The sequence below is a fragment of the Hippopotamus amphibius genome, chromosome 2, assembly GCF_030028045.1.
Source record: "Hippopotamus amphibius kiboko isolate mHipAmp2 chromosome 2, mHipAmp2.hap2, whole genome shotgun sequence".
NCBI lineage: Eukaryota > Metazoa > Chordata > Mammalia > Artiodactyla > Hippopotamidae > Hippopotamus > Hippopotamus amphibius.
Window position 1 is genome coordinate 85,836,854 of NC_080187.1, and position 17,375 is coordinate 85,854,228.

The 17,375-nt window shown below is 40.4% G+C and overlaps 1 protein-coding gene across 2 annotated transcripts in view; it reads right to left on the bottom strand.

The window, feature by feature from the left end:
- Positions 1-17,375, bottom strand: part of SH3GL2 (SH3 domain containing GRB2 like 2, endophilin A1) — a 192,914-nt gene that overhangs the window by 5,462 nt on the left and 170,077 nt on the right. For both annotated transcript variants that reach the window (XM_057722187.1, XM_057722188.1), the window contains 4 exons: positions 4,984-5,127; positions 3,956-4,089; positions 1,789-1,947; positions 153-256 (listed from right to left, as the gene is read on the bottom strand). In XM_057722187.1, the coding sequence (XP_057578170.1) occupies positions 153-256; positions 1,789-1,947; positions 3,956-4,089; positions 4,984-5,127 (541 nt within the window). The remainder of the gene's footprint in view (positions 1-152; positions 257-1,788; positions 1,948-3,955; positions 4,090-4,983; positions 5,128-17,375) is intronic.

Genomic DNA, 17,375 nt, shown 5'->3' on the forward strand with positions numbered 1-17,375 from the left:
ATCAAAACAAATGGTCCACAAAGCGCCTGTGTAGGATCAGCCAGAATTTTGGTGGAAGTTTTTCTTCAACTGTATTTTAATATTTGCACTTCTTTATACACCATTTCATAGCAAGAGGACAGAAATGGAGAATGCAGGGAACTGTAAAATACCTTTCTTCCAGTCTGACGGTGACCTGCTGCAGGATCTGCACTGCCTGCTTATGGTACTCCAGCTGGGCTTGGACGAGTGCAGACAGCTGGCTCACCTGTTCAATCTGCAGATCAACGGGGGAATCATGCCTTAATTACCAGGTTGCTGTCCTTAACCAGCTGCTACTGCCCAGTCCACATGACACAGCTACCCCTGACATACAGCCCAGTGCTCGGCGATGCCCATGACTGTGTGGTGAACCAGGCTGACCGATAGATAGTTTTGCAGGTTACACATTGATTAAGGATAAGAAAGCATCCCTGTGTTTGGAAACTCTAGTGCCATGAGAAGAAACATTAGTCAGAATCCTCCTGAAGATCACATACTCTCATCAAACAGTCTCACACTTGGCTACAACCTTTTCATTAGGATTTGGCTTATTTTATTGATTTCCTATAGGACAAAATACGCACTGACTAGAACATTCTTTGCTCCCTATACTTTTCATGATGTCAGTTTTAGAGCTGTTAATAAAAACGTGAATATTGATTTCTCATGTGAAGCACTATGGGAGAAAATGTGGTATGATGGAAAGTCTTTTTTGTTATCATGACCCTCATCTGCAATATAAAAGGGTTGGGTCAAGTGACATCTTGTTCATTTCAGGTCTAATATTCTAAGCATCCTTGGCTACTCTTCATTTTGCGTCTTGTGTTATGTTCCAGCTGAATAGTGGCCTCTGAGTCAACAGAGGCAAGGCCACCCCATGAGTATTGGGGTGGGGCGGGGTCCGGGGTGAAGGGAAGAAACGCTGTGACAGGTCACCCTCATCCCCACAGTGTTCCTCTTCAGTAGTTAGGTGGACACTTTTTTTTTTTTTTTTAACATAAAGACATCAACACTGTCTCTGGATAGTGGGAAAGTCTGAGTATGTTCAACATGCCTCCCCTGTCAGGGGGGTGATAAGTACATACAGGCTCTGCAAATATCTTGGCGTAAGTTGGTCAGCAACTGATGGGGCCAGTGGTGCGGATGAGCAAGGACAGGAAAGCTGGGTAACATGTTTTACGACATGAGTGGTTGGAACGTAACTTCTAAAGCCATGAATAATAATTCAGCGCTCTGGAAATGTGAAAGCAACTCTTCAACTATTTCATCTATGCCCCAAACGTAGTATCTATGCTACAGTCTTCAATCTCAATTGAAATTACCTTTGAAAAGAAAATGTCAACTTTACCTCGAAATACAGACGATCTTAACCTGTATTGGACACTCACTTCTGAATACATTTTACTTGACTGATATTCTTATTTAATCTAAAGTCAATCTGCCTTACATTTCACATTTCAACAGTATTTGTTAAGCTATGGGCCTTATACAGGTCATCAGAAACATTCTTTATCTCCCCACTATTTACTACACTTTAAGATCATTAGCAGACAAAAATCTAGTTAAATCAAGCTACAGGAATATAGAAAAAGTTTTACCATTTCTCAGTCTACTTTATAATTTTAAATAATTTAAAAGAATAACCATCTACTGAAGTTCTCACCACATAGTACAGTCATTAACATTTTTAATTACATAACCCTTTAACACGTTAATCTTGTGCCTCAAAGGCAAAGCTAAATTAAAAACCACAGGAGAGTCACTCACATCCATCTCTAAGAGATTGAACATGCTTGACTCCGCAATTTCTTTAGACTCATCAAATTTCTCCAGTGCCTGACGTAGCTCTTCGTCTGGAATCTTGCCTTGTCGTTTCTTCTTGTAATCAAAGTCCAGGCGTCGACCCTCCAACTTCTTTAGATGATGCTGAAAAAATCAAGGGGAGAAATACGCTTTGAAAGGACATATGGAAACAGCCTATTTCCAGCTCACTTCCCATCATGCCTATTAGCTTCCAAAATAAGACAGGCTAAGTTCTAAAATATCACGTCACCAGAAAAATAAAGAAACCTGCATTACTGGGGCAAATGCTACCAAAGGCTAAAACATTTATGTGGGGGAATATCTTTAAAAATAATTAATAGCAAGAAAGAAACTGTGGGAAATACCAATGGCCTTTATTTTCTGCACCTGCTGGGTCAAAGCTAAGGTGGAATATATCCCTCTCCATCCCATGACAGAAGCTAGGAATGTGTGTATACAACCCTACACATTTGGAAAGCACAGGCATATGGGGCTCACAAGTCCTCATCTTCAAGAGAAATGGTATCTCATGGGAAGGCAGAGGAAAAATGCTTTCCTTGAAATGAACTGAGAAAGCATGGTATTCTTCCTTTTCATTTCATAGAACGTTAGTGCTGGAAAGGATTTATCTTTGAGGTAATCCAGTCTGTCAGAATCACCTAAACGCTTATTAAAAATATGGATTCTTGGTCACCTGAGTTAAAATATCCAGGGCTGGGGCCTAGGAATCTATGTCTCAACACTTACCCTAGTTGGCTGATGTAGCTTTAGGGGAATCATGGATTAACTTGTCTCCTATCTGGCAGACGATGACACTTAGTCACAAGTCCCTAACTTGCAAGGGACCTTAGAAGGGCCCTAACACTTACCCTAGTTGACTGATGTAGCTTTAGGGGAATCATGGATTAATCTGTCTATCTGACAGACGATGACAGTCACAAGTCCCTAACTTGTAAGGGACCTTAGAAGGGCCCTAACACCCTACACTGGGCATCAATCCCTCCTTGCATCACTCCAGATGCACACAGTCCAGGCGTGTGGCTGCCCAGCCTTGCCCAACACCTCCAGCCACCAAGTAGGAAAGTAGTTTCCCAAAGCTACAAAGTATTTTTTTCCTATGAGCTGCAGTGTTCCACTACTAATGGGTGAAGGAAAAAATGCTAGATTTCTTTTGATCCTGGGTGTGCAGGGAGTGAAAGCGAAGGAAATGGAAACAGAGTTGGGCGTGGTGAAGAAATGAGAAGGAAGGAAGAGGAATATCCTCCATCTTCCTTCCCACCACACACCCTGCCTCCAATCCATGCCCTGATCCAAATTAAATGTTTGCTCCTTTGGAAGGAATATTCTTTTAAAATGTTTGAACTGGAGTACTGGAGGGTAGAGTACTGGAGTCAGAGTTACATGTTAGATTTGGAGTGAGGCCGCCACACTAACTGTGCGACCTTGAGCAGATGGTAGGGCTGAAGGGGACTTAAGCTAGAATAAGGAGATCAGGGAGACTTCAAGTTATGGCGCTTTATTTTACAGCCAAGAAAATCAAATTTCAGACAAGTTCAACAAATATTTGTTGAAAGAATGAATGAGCAAACATTACACACCTAGTTCTAGGTAAAGCCAGTTGAACTTTATTTATTTGGAATAGCTTAACTGTTCTACATGCTTTAGAAAGCAGATAGTTGGGTATTCTTCCTCAATCCTAACAAACATTATGAAAATATGAAAACACATGTTTACAGAATAATAGAATAATTATGTGTTTAAGCTAACAACTGCTACAGCAAGCATTTTAGAGGGTGAAATCAGCCCCCAGAAAACCATAAAATAATTAAGAAAATTCTATATTATCAAGGAAAGGATATTTATCCTTCTGGAGAAAACAGCTTGAAAAAGCTTGAAAATTGAACATGGAGAAGTCAAATGTGATACTCAGGAGTGGCACAGTCATAACAGAGGGGCTAAAATACTGCATTTCTGGTTTCCCTCCATTTATCGCGCTGGATTGTTTCACGATTCACATGCTCAGTGCTGACAGCACACACCGTAAGCTTTAAAACATGTTTCCTAAAGGAAAAGGGCACCTGCCTCTGTACAATTCCAACTGCCCACTTCCCACGTGACTAGCTGCAGATACCTGAATTTCCCTCAGATCTTTGTCATGAAGATTCTGAAGGGGGTCAATGAAGTTCTGCTTCACCTCCATGTCCAAAGAGTCCTTTACCTCGGAGAGTTCCCGCATGGCCTCCCCCACCTCACCAAGCGCTGGGCCTGCAAGTGGATAAGGAAGCACTTGTATGTTAAAGAACAAAGGGGAAGGTGAAATGCACTTGTAGTAACAAGGCCCATCACAGAGGAAAACCCTGGGATTACCGCCTGTCTTCTGCAGACAACTAAGACAAGAGACAGTATATAATGCTCTCCAGGGATCTGTGTATTTCCCACCTGAGACAGTTCATACACGTCTACTGAGTACAACAGACTCAGTGCCCCCAAGGGGTGGCGGTGGTAGCCCTCGTTATAAAGAACATAAAATTTTGCTTTACCTTTAAAAAGCAATTTGGAAGCTCCCTACCCTCCTTTGTAAATACTCGCTTTCCCTTGTAGGAAACCTGTTGAAGGCCAGTGCATTCAGCAAAAGCAAATACCAGGAAGAGAGAGCAGGGCTCAGTCAGGAAGGACAGTCATTTGCTGTGACCTCACGTTGTGAGGAGTGAAAACAGAAGGTGGTGGTATGGCAGCTGAGGGTCAAAGGAGAGAGGAGTGAAGGCATTCACCTGGGGCAGTCAAATTAGGTACCCTTACACAGAAGGGCAGAGAGCTAAGAGAAAGCTCACTCCTGCTGGCTGAGACAGTTCCCTCTGCCCCAGCGCTCAGTGACTGCCGCACACAGGCAGTGGTCAACGTCCGGGCATCTGGATGTGTCAACCAGCTACTGTAATGATGGGATCTCATCGGGGAAAAAGATAATAAACAAAATTCCTAAGACAAATGACACTAAAAATGACTAAATGATTCCAAAAACACATTTGGGGTCCATGTGTACAAGACCTAAAACTGAGAGTCAATAAAACGGTTTGAATTATTTTCCTACAGGGTATTTTTAGTGGCACTAAAATCCCCATGGACAAATGAAAAATGAAAATGTGAGAAAGCACACGTTACCAAAGTTGCAGTCATCTCCAAGCTCTCTTCCAAACTTGAGCATGGCCTCTGCCAGCAGTGCTTCTGCCTGGGGATAGCCTGGCCCTTTCTCCTGGCCACGGATTTTTGACATGGTGTTGATCATGCTGAGTTTCGCTCTGGAAGCTGGAGGCAAAGAGATAAGAGGCTTTCAGAGCAGCAATGTGATGCAGAAGAAACAGAGCTGGATGGAGAATCGAGCCCTAACCAGTCTCTCAATCAGCTCAGCTACCAAAAATTGCACCCTCACCAATGTCTTCATCTAAAATATGGGCAGGTTGGTCCACAGATAAACACAAGCATGCTCTTTTAATCACTAAACTCTCCCTTTCTCTCAGAATCTCATGAGGAATTTAACAGAAAAGGCAAAGCTCTTCCAGGTGAAGATCCCATCTTCATGTGCTCTTACCCATCTTCCTGTGCCCTTTCTGACACTTTCTTCATTGCTGGGGCCCCGCAGTGCCTCTGTGGACCTGGGTGGCCCATGGAAAGCACTTCAAAAACTACGGGATTATGTAATCTCTAAGTTTTAGGATTCTACTTTTATATTTCAATTCTAGGAGCCTATGAACTAAAGCATGAAATTAATTGTTAATTCTTGCAGTGTGGGCCTTATGCCATGTTTCACTTACACCGTGCACAAAATAGAACAATTTTCAAAATCGCTTCTCAACTAAGATTCTGACAGTAAACAGCCCCATGAAGAACATAAATATTGTGTTCATTAAAACAACTTAATTACTTCTCTTGCACATAACTGCTTCTGAAAATTAGTTTTGTGCCACAAAGACAGCATTTCAATTTCTTTTTTGCTTTTATTTTTACAAAAGAAGATGCCTAGAAGGCAAATTTAGTTTTCATGGCAGAAACAGCTTTACTAGCACACTGTTAAAGCCAATGATTTACCTGATGCTAGGATACTATGGTTTCTCAGGATCATCATCAGAGTTGGGAATATACATTAAGCTAGAATTATTCCTAGAATTCCATCTGTGTGGAAACCCCTGATAGAATCACAGCCAAAGCACACACTTCCAGCATTTAATGGTTGTCATTTCATCCTGAATATTTGTTTTGAACACACTGTTATTTAAACTTTGGGCTTCAAAGGTCAAATCTGGAGACGAGGAGAATTATTATGAGAGGACACCCTCCCAAGCCTACCCCAGGGATATTATTATGAACAAGACAGCTATGGTCTCTGCCTTTAGGAAGTTTATAGTGAACTGAGGGTAGCGTGTATTTTAAAAGTGCTTAGAGTAAAGTGTATATACTAAGTGTCACACGCAGAGATTACAGCAAATCACGAAAGTATAGCATCACTCTAGTCTGTAGGGGTGGGCACTGCAAAGAAGGTTTCATGATAGAAGTATCTTTAAGCTTATAATCACATAATGAAGAGCAGTTAGTCATGCTAAGAGCAATATGTAAAGCCTGGTGGTACTTGAAAAATATTTTAAAATTCACATTTTCTTTACTTTGCTTCTCATAGAAAAGTATATCATACATGTTAAATTTTAACAATTGAAAATGTCACATGACGACACATTTTTAGGGGGAATGATGTCATTAGAGTATATATTCAAAGACTTTTCTATAATAAGCCATATCTGAAATCCAGGAAAGACACAGTCCCTGCCAAGGTGCTCATAGTAGAGTGAGGCATCAGATAGATAGACAGTGGCAACAGCATGATAAATGCAATAATGGCTCATATACATAGAAGGTACCAGGGAAACACAGACAAGGAGTAACAGCAGCACAAATAAAATTGAAATAAGCAGACACTAGACCATAAGAGGCACCAAATGAACAGAAGGAAAGAAGATAAATGCAGATCAAAGAAACAGAGTAATGAAACCACACATGGTGCATAATCCCTTCAAATCCTGTTTTGACCATTTTACACTCTAAAGATACATTCCTTTTATGAAAGCTGGTTACTGATTTGTACTTATATCTTGGGTCTGCGAAGAGTTGTCTTCTGGTAAGTAACTACCTGAAGGGACAGTGATAGTTTCATATACTATGGCAGATTTTCAAATTCATCATTTTGAATGTTGTTCACTTATGAAGAGCCTTATTCTTCCACTAATTACTTAAGAACATTTTGAATATGTTCTACATTTTCATGAGAAGGAGGAAGAAAACCATATTCTATTAGTTTACCTATTTCTTCGAATTATCTAAAATACTGACTCATATTGGAAGAGACTGGCTTTTAAATTTATTCACAGCTATTAAGTATTTTTGAGACTCTTGGATTAGTAAAATGTCTGTATTCTTGAAAAACATCATCAGACCTCTGAATTAACAATTCTTAAGTGTTAACATAATTGTTTTTAAATGATTTTTAATAGCAGTACTTTAAGAAACAGAGAGGAAGCCTGGAAAATACAAATTTAAGACACTAGAATTCCTATAATATGATCTCAGCCTAGAGAGCTTTACCAAGTTGGATGTACCCCTAGGGACCCTTTTCTTCTCTTCCAAAGGAACCTAACTCCTCTACTTCACATTATATTTGCCATAGCTTTAGTCATTCTTTCAAATTGTCAGACTCTCTCTGACTAAGCCCCCATCTTTACTTTCCCACCTCCACTCTTCCAGTTCAAGCTGCCCTCACTGGGTTTACTGCAGAAATGGGTTCTGAATAACAACCTCTCCCCTGGCCCATGAGAGCAGGATACTGGTATGCTTCCCTGCGTGTCTCCCAGACAGGATTAGCATAAAGCTGTACACACAGTAGATGTCTAACCCTGACTGGTGAAGGAAAGAATAAATGAGTAAACAGACTATCTCGGAAACTAGTAGAGGATCATGGCGGTGGTTTTCATAAGCAGACTCTGTTCATATCCTCAGGCTTACATGACCAAGAGCCTTTTGAAGCATAAGGGAGAATGAGAACTAGAAAACTTGTTTCTTTTGTTGAAGAATAAAAAGTGTAGCAATCTAACAGAGTTCTTTTGAAGAGAGAAGCTACCTGACCTAGACTGAAAACAGAGCTTTAGGGCCAGTTCAGACTGTGAACTGTGAGACTCGCCAGCTCACTTCCCCTACTTGTCCCCTAGAGCAGCAGTCCCCAATGTCTTTGCCACCAGGGACCGTTTTGTGGAAGACAATTTTCCCACAGACGGCAGGGACAGGGGGTGGGGGGATGGTTCAGGCTGTAACGCAAGCGATGGGGAGCGATGGGGAGCAGCAGACGAAGCTTGGCTCGCTTGCCCACCTCTCACCTCCTGCTGAGCGGCCTGGTTCCTTAACAGGCTGTGGACTGGTACCAGTCCATGGCCTGGGGGTTGGGGACCCCTGCCCTAGAGAACTGGCAGTCAGGTTCGAATCCTCTGGGCAGGAGACTGGAAGATTCTTCTCTGGGGAATATAATCAACTCAAGAGAAGAGACCTACAGGTACTCACAGCGGGAAGCACCCAATGCAACAACTTCAGGCTCATTACCCTAGAATGAAGCCATAATAGTTAATAAGCTCCCTCTACCCAACTCAGCTTTACTGTCCTACACCTAAGTGGAAAAGGTTAGCCACTAACATCAGACTTTGAAGAAAGCTTCTAACATGAGAGAGGAAAAACAAATAAGGAAATTGTAAACAACAACAAACAAACAAAACAAAAAACCCCCCAAACAATTCAGGGAAAGGAAAACAACTATCATGAACATTCTTAGGTATCTAAGATATTTTATCCATGAAATAAAAAAGAAACAGCTCTTAGAAATTGAAATATAATTTAACTTTAAATATGAATCTCAACAAAACATAAAATTTTAAAAAAATCAGTAGAAGCACAGATGATGAAGTTGAAGCAAAGCCTCCCAAAAGTAGAACAAAAAAACTAACAGATAAAAAATCAGAAAGAAAACATAAAATCAGGATCAGACCAGGAGGTCTAACAGCTGAGTAAGGGAAGCTCCAAAAGAAAGAACATAGAAATAGAAGCGGAAGAAATTCTTTTTAAAAGCTCAGGAAAATTTCTGTACTAGCAAACATATGTTTCCAGATTGAAAGGGTCAACTGAATGCCCAGCACGATGGATAAAAGGATCCATACCAAGGACCGTTAACATGAAATATCACACACTGGAAATGAAGAGATAGTCCTGAAGCCTTTCAGAGAGGAAATACATACAAAGTATCAAGTATCAGAAGGCCATTGAACATGAGAAAACCACGAACAACATGAGAAATTTCCTCAGAAAACAATGAAGCAATGACTCCAAATTGTTTTGGAGGAAATAATCTATAATCCTAAATTCAAATTATCAATGAAGTATAAAGGTATCATATGACATTTTCAGAGTGACAAGGAAGATTTCAATGTATTTATCTCTCCAAGGTAATAGAAGAGGTATTATACCAAAACAAAGGTGTCAATCAAGAAAAGGGGCAGGTATGAGTTTTAGAAAAAGGGATCCAGTATAAGAAAAGAGATGAAAACGATGACAAAGGGAGATCTCAAGATAGTCCTTACGCATACGGCATTGAGCGCAACTGTAGCTGACCCTACACATAACCAGGTGCATGCAGCTCAGGAAGCTATGAGCTACAAGGGAGCTACAGACTTCTCACAATTCCCATCGGAGTCAGGTTATAGTTGTCCAGTACCACACCCTGCTTTATAACGCACCCTTCAAGATTCCTGGGAATCATCTTCTAAATCATCCACTTGTGCACACATCCTTGCACATGGTTTACTTCTGTGGGGAGCCAAACTAAGACAGCAACCAATCTAGAACACAGCATCAGATATGTATCTGAAAGATGACTGACACCTGGCATGTTTCAATGTATTGACAGGAAATTCATATTTGTGGCAGAGGGTTAAGGAGAGAATTAGTGAAAGGTATACAAAAAGGTAAGAAAATGAAAATTAAAACAATTATTAACTCCAGGAAAAAAGAAAAGGTTGTACAAGAAAGGAAATATAACCATATTATTCTGCATGTCTCAGATATGTACAAATTCTACAAGGGCATAAAATGTAAACAATGATCCAGCATAAATTATGGTATAAACATATTGGAAAAACAAGAGAGGGGAAAGATGTGGAAGGATGAAAACAGGAAAAGAGCAAACAATTCTCATCTTTTAAATTGGGAATCAAACTGAAACACCTAAAACTGGAAAACTAAGCAGAGGCAACATAAGCATGTTGTTTCAAGTAAATACCAAAGAAACAGCCAAACAGGTTTTGAAAGTGCTGCTTCTGGGAAATGGAAATGGGGGAAGCAACTCCAGGAGGACTGCTGTTTTTTTGTACAAAAAACTTTTAAAAAATATTTGATTTTTAAAATCTTTATTGGAGTGTAATTGCTTTACAGTATGGTGTCACTTTTTGCTGTATAACAAAGTGAATCAGCCACATGTGTGCATATATCCCCATATCCCCTCCCTCTTGAGCCTCCCTCCCAACCCTATCCCACCCCTTTAGGTCTTCACAAAGCATCAAGCTGATCTCCCTGTGCTCTGTAGTAGCTTCCCACTAGCCATCTATTTTATATTTGGCAGTGTGTATATGTTGATGCTACTCTCTCACTACATCCCAGCTTCCCCTCCCCCTGGTGTCCTCAAGTCCATTCTCTATGTCTGCATCTCTATTCCTACCCTGCCACTAGGTCCATCACTACCATTTTTCTAGATTCCATATATATGTGTTAGCATATGGTATTTGTTCTTCTCTTTCTGATTTACTTCGCTGCGTATGACAGACTCTAGGTCCGTCCACCTCACTATAAATAGCTATGGCTGAGTAATATTCCATTGTATATATGTGCCACATCTTCTTTATCCATTCATCTGTCGATGGACATTTAGGTTGCTTCCATGACCTGGCTATTGTAAATAATGCTGCAATGAGCATATATCACTTCCATTATGAAGAACTAAATTTAACTTATTTCCCACTTCTTTTTCCATCAGGAGACCCAATTTAATGGCTGAACTGCATAAACAATACTCATAGTATCTTCATAATCTGGGCACTGCTCTAACTTCAAAGGTCTTTGCATCAAAAAGTTCTACTAAAAAGTATGTTTAGTAGTGTAAAGAGAATTGGCTGGGAAGAGAAAAGTTAAGAAGGATTAACAGGTGAAGTGCCTGGAAAAAATTTTCAGCGGCAAGGTCTCGATTAGTCCACATCTAGGTGATTTCTGGAAGGAAATGTATCTTGTGAACTGAAACAGCAGGAAGTGAAATTAGGATGACCAGAAAAGCTAATTTATTACCCCAAAGGGCTTCCATTGTTTTGTCTTCTGTTAAAAGGGGAGGGGGGGCAGTTTCTTTTCTGTCCTCAAAAATTTATTCTATCTTTTCGGGAAGAGAAACAGGGGCAGCCGAAGTACAATCTGAATCAGCTCCTGACTCTAAAACATAATCTGTAGCATCCCTTGAAGAGCTTTCTAATTCTGGGCGCAGCTGAAGGAAAGTTAAAGCTCTGCTGAGAGTAAAACAGAAGCTCTCCTCACGCTGCCAGATGGAGTTATTTTCCTCTGACCTAAAAGTTGTGTCTCTGTGAATCACTGCTCAGCCTCTCCTAAGTAACTATCACAGTAACTAACTGGGAATGTTGCAAACCTGGTACTTCTGCTAAATCTTAGTTAAAAAAAAAAATTATTTCTTAATCTGAATGAACAAACAGGAAAACAAACTATTAGGTCTTATCTGCCGCAGAAAGCAGCATAGCGCATTATTAACATAAGCATTAGCTTTGGTTCATACAAACATAGATAAAAATCCAGGCTCCAAATCTTGCTAGCTGTGTATCCCTGAAAATCATTAATTCTGAAAGTTGTTATCAGGATTCAATGTTCAACAGCCAAAAGAGTAACCAGCACAGACATACACCACAGGCACTGGACACAGGGGAAAGCACTCCTTTCTACCCTCCATGTTCTCTTTCTAGGGGTGTGTGTGGAGTGTTCCACTGTCAACTTGGTTGTATGGGAAACTACATTTCCCAGAACCCCTTCTCTGCATGTTTCCAAGCTTGAATTGTTCCAAAGTGAGGCTGTGCAAGATGTGGGAGGCGAAGTTGAAGCAGCAGCCATATGCTTTCAAGGCTGAGGTGAAAACAACTTCCAGTTTGCCCTTGATTTCATACTCCGTGCCTAGCTCTTCTCGAATGCTGAATCTGCAGACCAAGAGTGCCCCCAGGCTGGCCGCAGAGCTCCTGCTGCAAACTCACAGAGGTGGTAACCTTGAAGAGCCAACAATCCTTCAGAGCCTTCCGTGCCAGCTGCCCTGTGCAGTGCTGCTCCCGCAGCTGGACCTGCCTACCTTCCAGATTCCTCTACGTTTGTTTACCTGGCTCAGGGCTGGCCAGTGAACTTTCTCTGATCCTTAACTCGACTTCTTTTGGCCTTTATTTACCTGGATCTTCCTACAACTGTACAAGCTCTACTTCCTTTCATAAATCTCTTAGTTCATAGTACCCACCGTGGCTTTGCTTCCCTTATTGAACTCTGACTGACTGATGCAGTGGCTGATGGTCTAATACCTCAACAGACAAAAATTTACGATTTATCCTTGATAGAGCCCTGAAAGTAAGTCAACAAAAATGACTGTAAATATTTCAATTCTGCAATTCTGTTTTCAGGATAGGCATAAAAGAACATAACTGTAGGTGGGAGTTAGCTGCTAATTGTGGAAAGAACACTAGAAAGGACAGCCAGTTTAACAAGGTGGGATTAAGACACAGACTTTGGAGTCAGATTGTCTGAGACCAAATCCTCGTTATATTTCTTGCTGGATGATTTTGGGCCTCAGTTTCCTCATCTGTAAAATGGTACCTCCCCCTCATTGGGTTATAATGATGCAAGGATTAGATGATACAATATATGTCACAATGTTGGTACCTGATAAACATTCAATAAAAGTCGGCTATTTCTGTGAGTATCAAGACGTGGCCAGCAAGTTCCCTGTGTGATTTTGTATGAGTTACTTTACCCCTCTGAGTCTCAGGTTCTTCACTGATAAAAACTTGGAAGAAAAAAAAAAAAAAAAGGAGACAGCTGGATAATTCCTAAAACTCTTCCAAGTTCGCCTACTTAAGTTGATCCTTCTTAGATAGAAGATTTCTCAAAGAAAGCATGCTCTGGCCTTCAGCCATAGGAAACTTCAGCAGTTTCCTAAAGTTGCTAGAACTGTTCCTCCTTCACGGAATGACCTCCCCTCTCTCTGTCTACCTACCCAACAACACCAGGCACACCTTTTCCACAGTCTTTCCCAATTACCCTTTATCTCTACTGCCTCCAAGTATATGTGACCCCTTCCCTCATTTTATGTCTCCACTGTGCCCTGTACATGCATTGATCATATCTCACATGATACTTTGTCTCCTTTCTGCGAGTCTGTTTCCCGCTACAAGTTGAGAAACAACCTCCTATTGAATTCTAGCACAGGGCCAAGCATATAGCAGGTTCTTACTTATTAACTGTGGTTTGAATGGTTTCATTTAAAAATTCTGATCTTTTATACAATTTTCTGTATATATCAATTTTTTCTAATCCTTAGAAAAGACTTCCCTATTCAAAAGCACAACAATCTCCTATTATGCTCTGAAATGGAGTGAGAGGCTGCTGATAAGATCTAATTACACAGTAATTCTGTGATCTGATAGGATGATTTGGTAGAGGAGGTCATGCTGATAGCAATCTGACTGGTGTTTCCCTTACATACATGAGATTTTACGATTTCCAAGGCTTCTGGGTGTTTTCATTTCTCCTGATTCCATTCTTTAAAGTGCAGAAGGGTGGGACCCCATTTCCTATTCACTCTTATTATTAATGCTGGCTCTTGGGAAGCAAGTCATTTCTCAATTAGGCTATGAAAAACTGTTTTATGGGAAAATAAGAAGCTGATCACACAATCTCCCAGAATCAAGACAGAGGCTCTCATTCCTCCAAACAAAAGAGGGCTCCTGCTCTAAGTTATAAGCCCTAAGGGGATTTTTTTTAAAAAGATCAATAAAAATCAATACATAGGTGACACTGGAAACAATTATGCATTTCCAAATACAGAAAAATTATGAATTTGCACTCCTTGAGTGAAGCAGTATTTACCAAAAATCAGCTTTCTAAAGATTTTTTTTTCAGTGATTAAATGAACAAAACATTCATTTCCTGAGAGGGACTATGCCAGAGAGACTCTGAGAGAAGCAAGGCCCAGTCTCTGTCCTCAATGAGCTCACTGTTTAGTTGGAGTGACATAGCACCTCCAATCATTTTGATGCGAGGCAGACTCAGGCCATACTGTGAGTAAGTTTATAAGGTATTCACATCACAGAACAGAGCAATGAATTCTGCTAGAAGAGTAAGGCCAGGAAGGCTCATGAAACCAGTGGCACTTGAGTTGGGTTTCTGGAAGAGTGAGCTGTAAAGGCAGAGCGGTGGGAACAGCCATTCTAGGCATCTGGCAACTATGAGCAAAGGCACATGAAAATGCCTAGTACATCTGGAAATTTCAAAGTGTCTGTAGCTTAGGAGCAAGGCCAAAGAGAACAAGGTGAAGAGGCCACGGAGTTGGAACCAGGTTGTGAAGGGCCCTGAATTGCATGCTAAGGAGCTTAGATTCCCCCATCAAAGGTTTCTGACAGAGAGTTATTTAACATCTAGACCTTCAAAAGGGCTTTAATTCAAATTATATCAGGTTTAGATTTTGGAAAAAAAGATTCATGTCATCAATTTAGGGAAACTGAGAAGTGAGATGGGGTCTTCCCAAAATGGGAAGCCACTGGAGACAGAGAGGCCAATTATGAGAACACTGGAATAGATGAGTCCTAAGGAAATAGGAGAAGAGAGAAATTTTAGAGTCCACTGGTGGGTAGCATTAGTCAGGTGACTGATTAAATGTGAGGAGAAAGAAGAGGGGCATCTAGGATGGTACTAGGGCAATGGTTGGCTGCCTGTTACAATCACCTGGGGAGGTTTTAAAACGACTGATTCCTTCAAAAGTGGTACCGGGTCAACTAGATTCCATAAGAAAAAACACTGACTCAACTCCACCTCACACTATACCTAAAACTGATTTCAAGTGAACTGCAGATCTAACTATGGAAGGAAATACAGTACAACTTCTAGAAAATGATTTAGGAGAACACACTCATGTCCTATAGAGTACGCAAAGATTTCTTAAAATAGGGCACACAAACACAAAGAAAAGTATTTCTAAAGTGGACTATGTTAAAATTAAGTACTTCTATCTTTCAAAAGAAATCATTAGAAAGAATTAAAAGGCCACCAAAAAAATGAGTTAAGGTACTCACAATACACATATTCAAGATAGGACTTGTATGCAAAATATTAAAAAGAAAAAACTCCTATAAACCATTGAGAAAGAAACCCAATTTTTTAAATGGGCAAGAGGCTTGAACAGATAGTTCACAAAAGAAGATATTCAAATATCTAAAGAGCATCTGAAAGGGGCTCAACGTCATTATTTTGGCAATGCAAATAAAGCCACACTGTAACATACCCAAAGGAATGGTTAAAGTGGAAAAAAAAGAAAAGAAAAAAAAAACCCTCAGAAAATATCAAGTGTTCAGAGGGTATAGAACAACCTGAACTCTCAGATTCTGCTGGTGGGAGTAAAAACTGGTAGAACATTTTGGAAAACAATTTAGCAGTATATATCTACAAAAGCTGATAAGGGCTTCCCTCGTGGCTCAGTGTTTAAGAATCCACCTGCCAATGCAGGGGACATGGGTTTGAGCCCTGGTCCGGGAAGATCCCACATGCCTCGGAGCAACTAAGCCTGTGTGCCACAACTACTGAGGCTGTGCTCCAGAGCCCGTGAGCCACAACTACTGAGCCCATGCAGCACAACTACTAAAGCCCATGTGCCTAGAGCATGTGCTCTACAATGAGAGAAGCTACCGCAAAGAGCAGCCCGCGCACTGTAACAAAGAGTAGTCCCCGCTCTCCGCAACTAGAGAAAGCCCGTGCGCAGCAATGAAGACCCAATGCAGCCAATAAATGAATAAATAAATTTATTAAAAAAAAAGAAGCTGAAAGGACTTACACCCTATGCCCCAGCAATTCCAATTGTAGGCATATATCCAGATCTAAAGAGTACATGCTCTATGACTCCATTTAAGCAAAGTTCTAAAACAGACAGAATTATATGGCATTAGAAGTCAAGGCAGCTTGCGTCTGGAAGGGTGCCTCTGGTAGGCCAGCAATGTGCAGTTTCTTAAACTGGGTACCTTTACATGAAAGTATCAGTTTGTAATAATTCGCTGAGCCATACACTTATGATTTGAGCACTATACTTTCTGTATATCATAGATCAATAAAAATCCAGGGGAAAAAAAGAAACTGATGCCTGTGTTCCACTCCCAGATTTCCTAGTATTTGGTCTGACTTGTGGTCTGGCCATCAACAGTCTTTAAAGTTACTTAAGTGAGTCTAACATACTCCAAGTTTGAGAACCACTGCACTCCGATCTCTAGACTGAATATCTGGGTAGGTGATGATAAAAATCTGAGATGAACAACACAGGAGAAAGAGATCTGGGGGAGGAAGTGCAGAGGTGTCTCCAATTCAGCAAATACAAAGTCTAACAGAATATCAAAGGTGGACTAAACATATAACTAAATACATGGGTCTTGAGCCCAAAAGAGGGTAGCGTATCTGATAACACCTGGAATCTTTTTTTTTTCCTTTCCCAGTTTTACTGAGATATAACTGGCCTATAACACTGAATAAGTTTAAGGTATACAACATAATAATTGGATATACACCTATATCATGAAACGATCACTACAGTAAGTTTAGTTAACATACATCCTCACACAGTTACAATTTTTTTTCTTCTGATAAGAACTTTAAAGATCTACTCTCTTAGCAACTTTCAATATGTATTGAAGTATAGAATTTAAACAATATGGTACTGTTAACTACAGTCATCAAGCTATACATTACATCCTCAGAACTCATCCAATAGCTGGAAGTTTGTGCCTTTTGACAACTTTCACCCATTTCCTGCACCAACCCCCACCTCTGGCAATCACCAATCTGATTTCTGTTTCCATCAGCTTGATTTCTTTAGATTCCACTTAAGTGAGGTCACACAATTTTTTGGTGTGTATACATACATTTATAAAATGGAATATTATTCAGCCATAATAAAGAAGGAGACACCTGGAATCTTGAAGTCTAGGCCATTAGAGAAAGGAAGAACAGGAAGAAAATCTTCCCCAAAATCAAGATAAAACAAAATTCCACAAGTTTTCCTTTTTCTTATGGCTTTATATTTGGTAGGTGGGAATTAGCTTTAATTAGTGTTACCATCAACCAGGAGCTTTACAAAAACACTTAAACTTAATCTTCACAACCATCGCTAGCCTATGGGTCTCACTCTATCA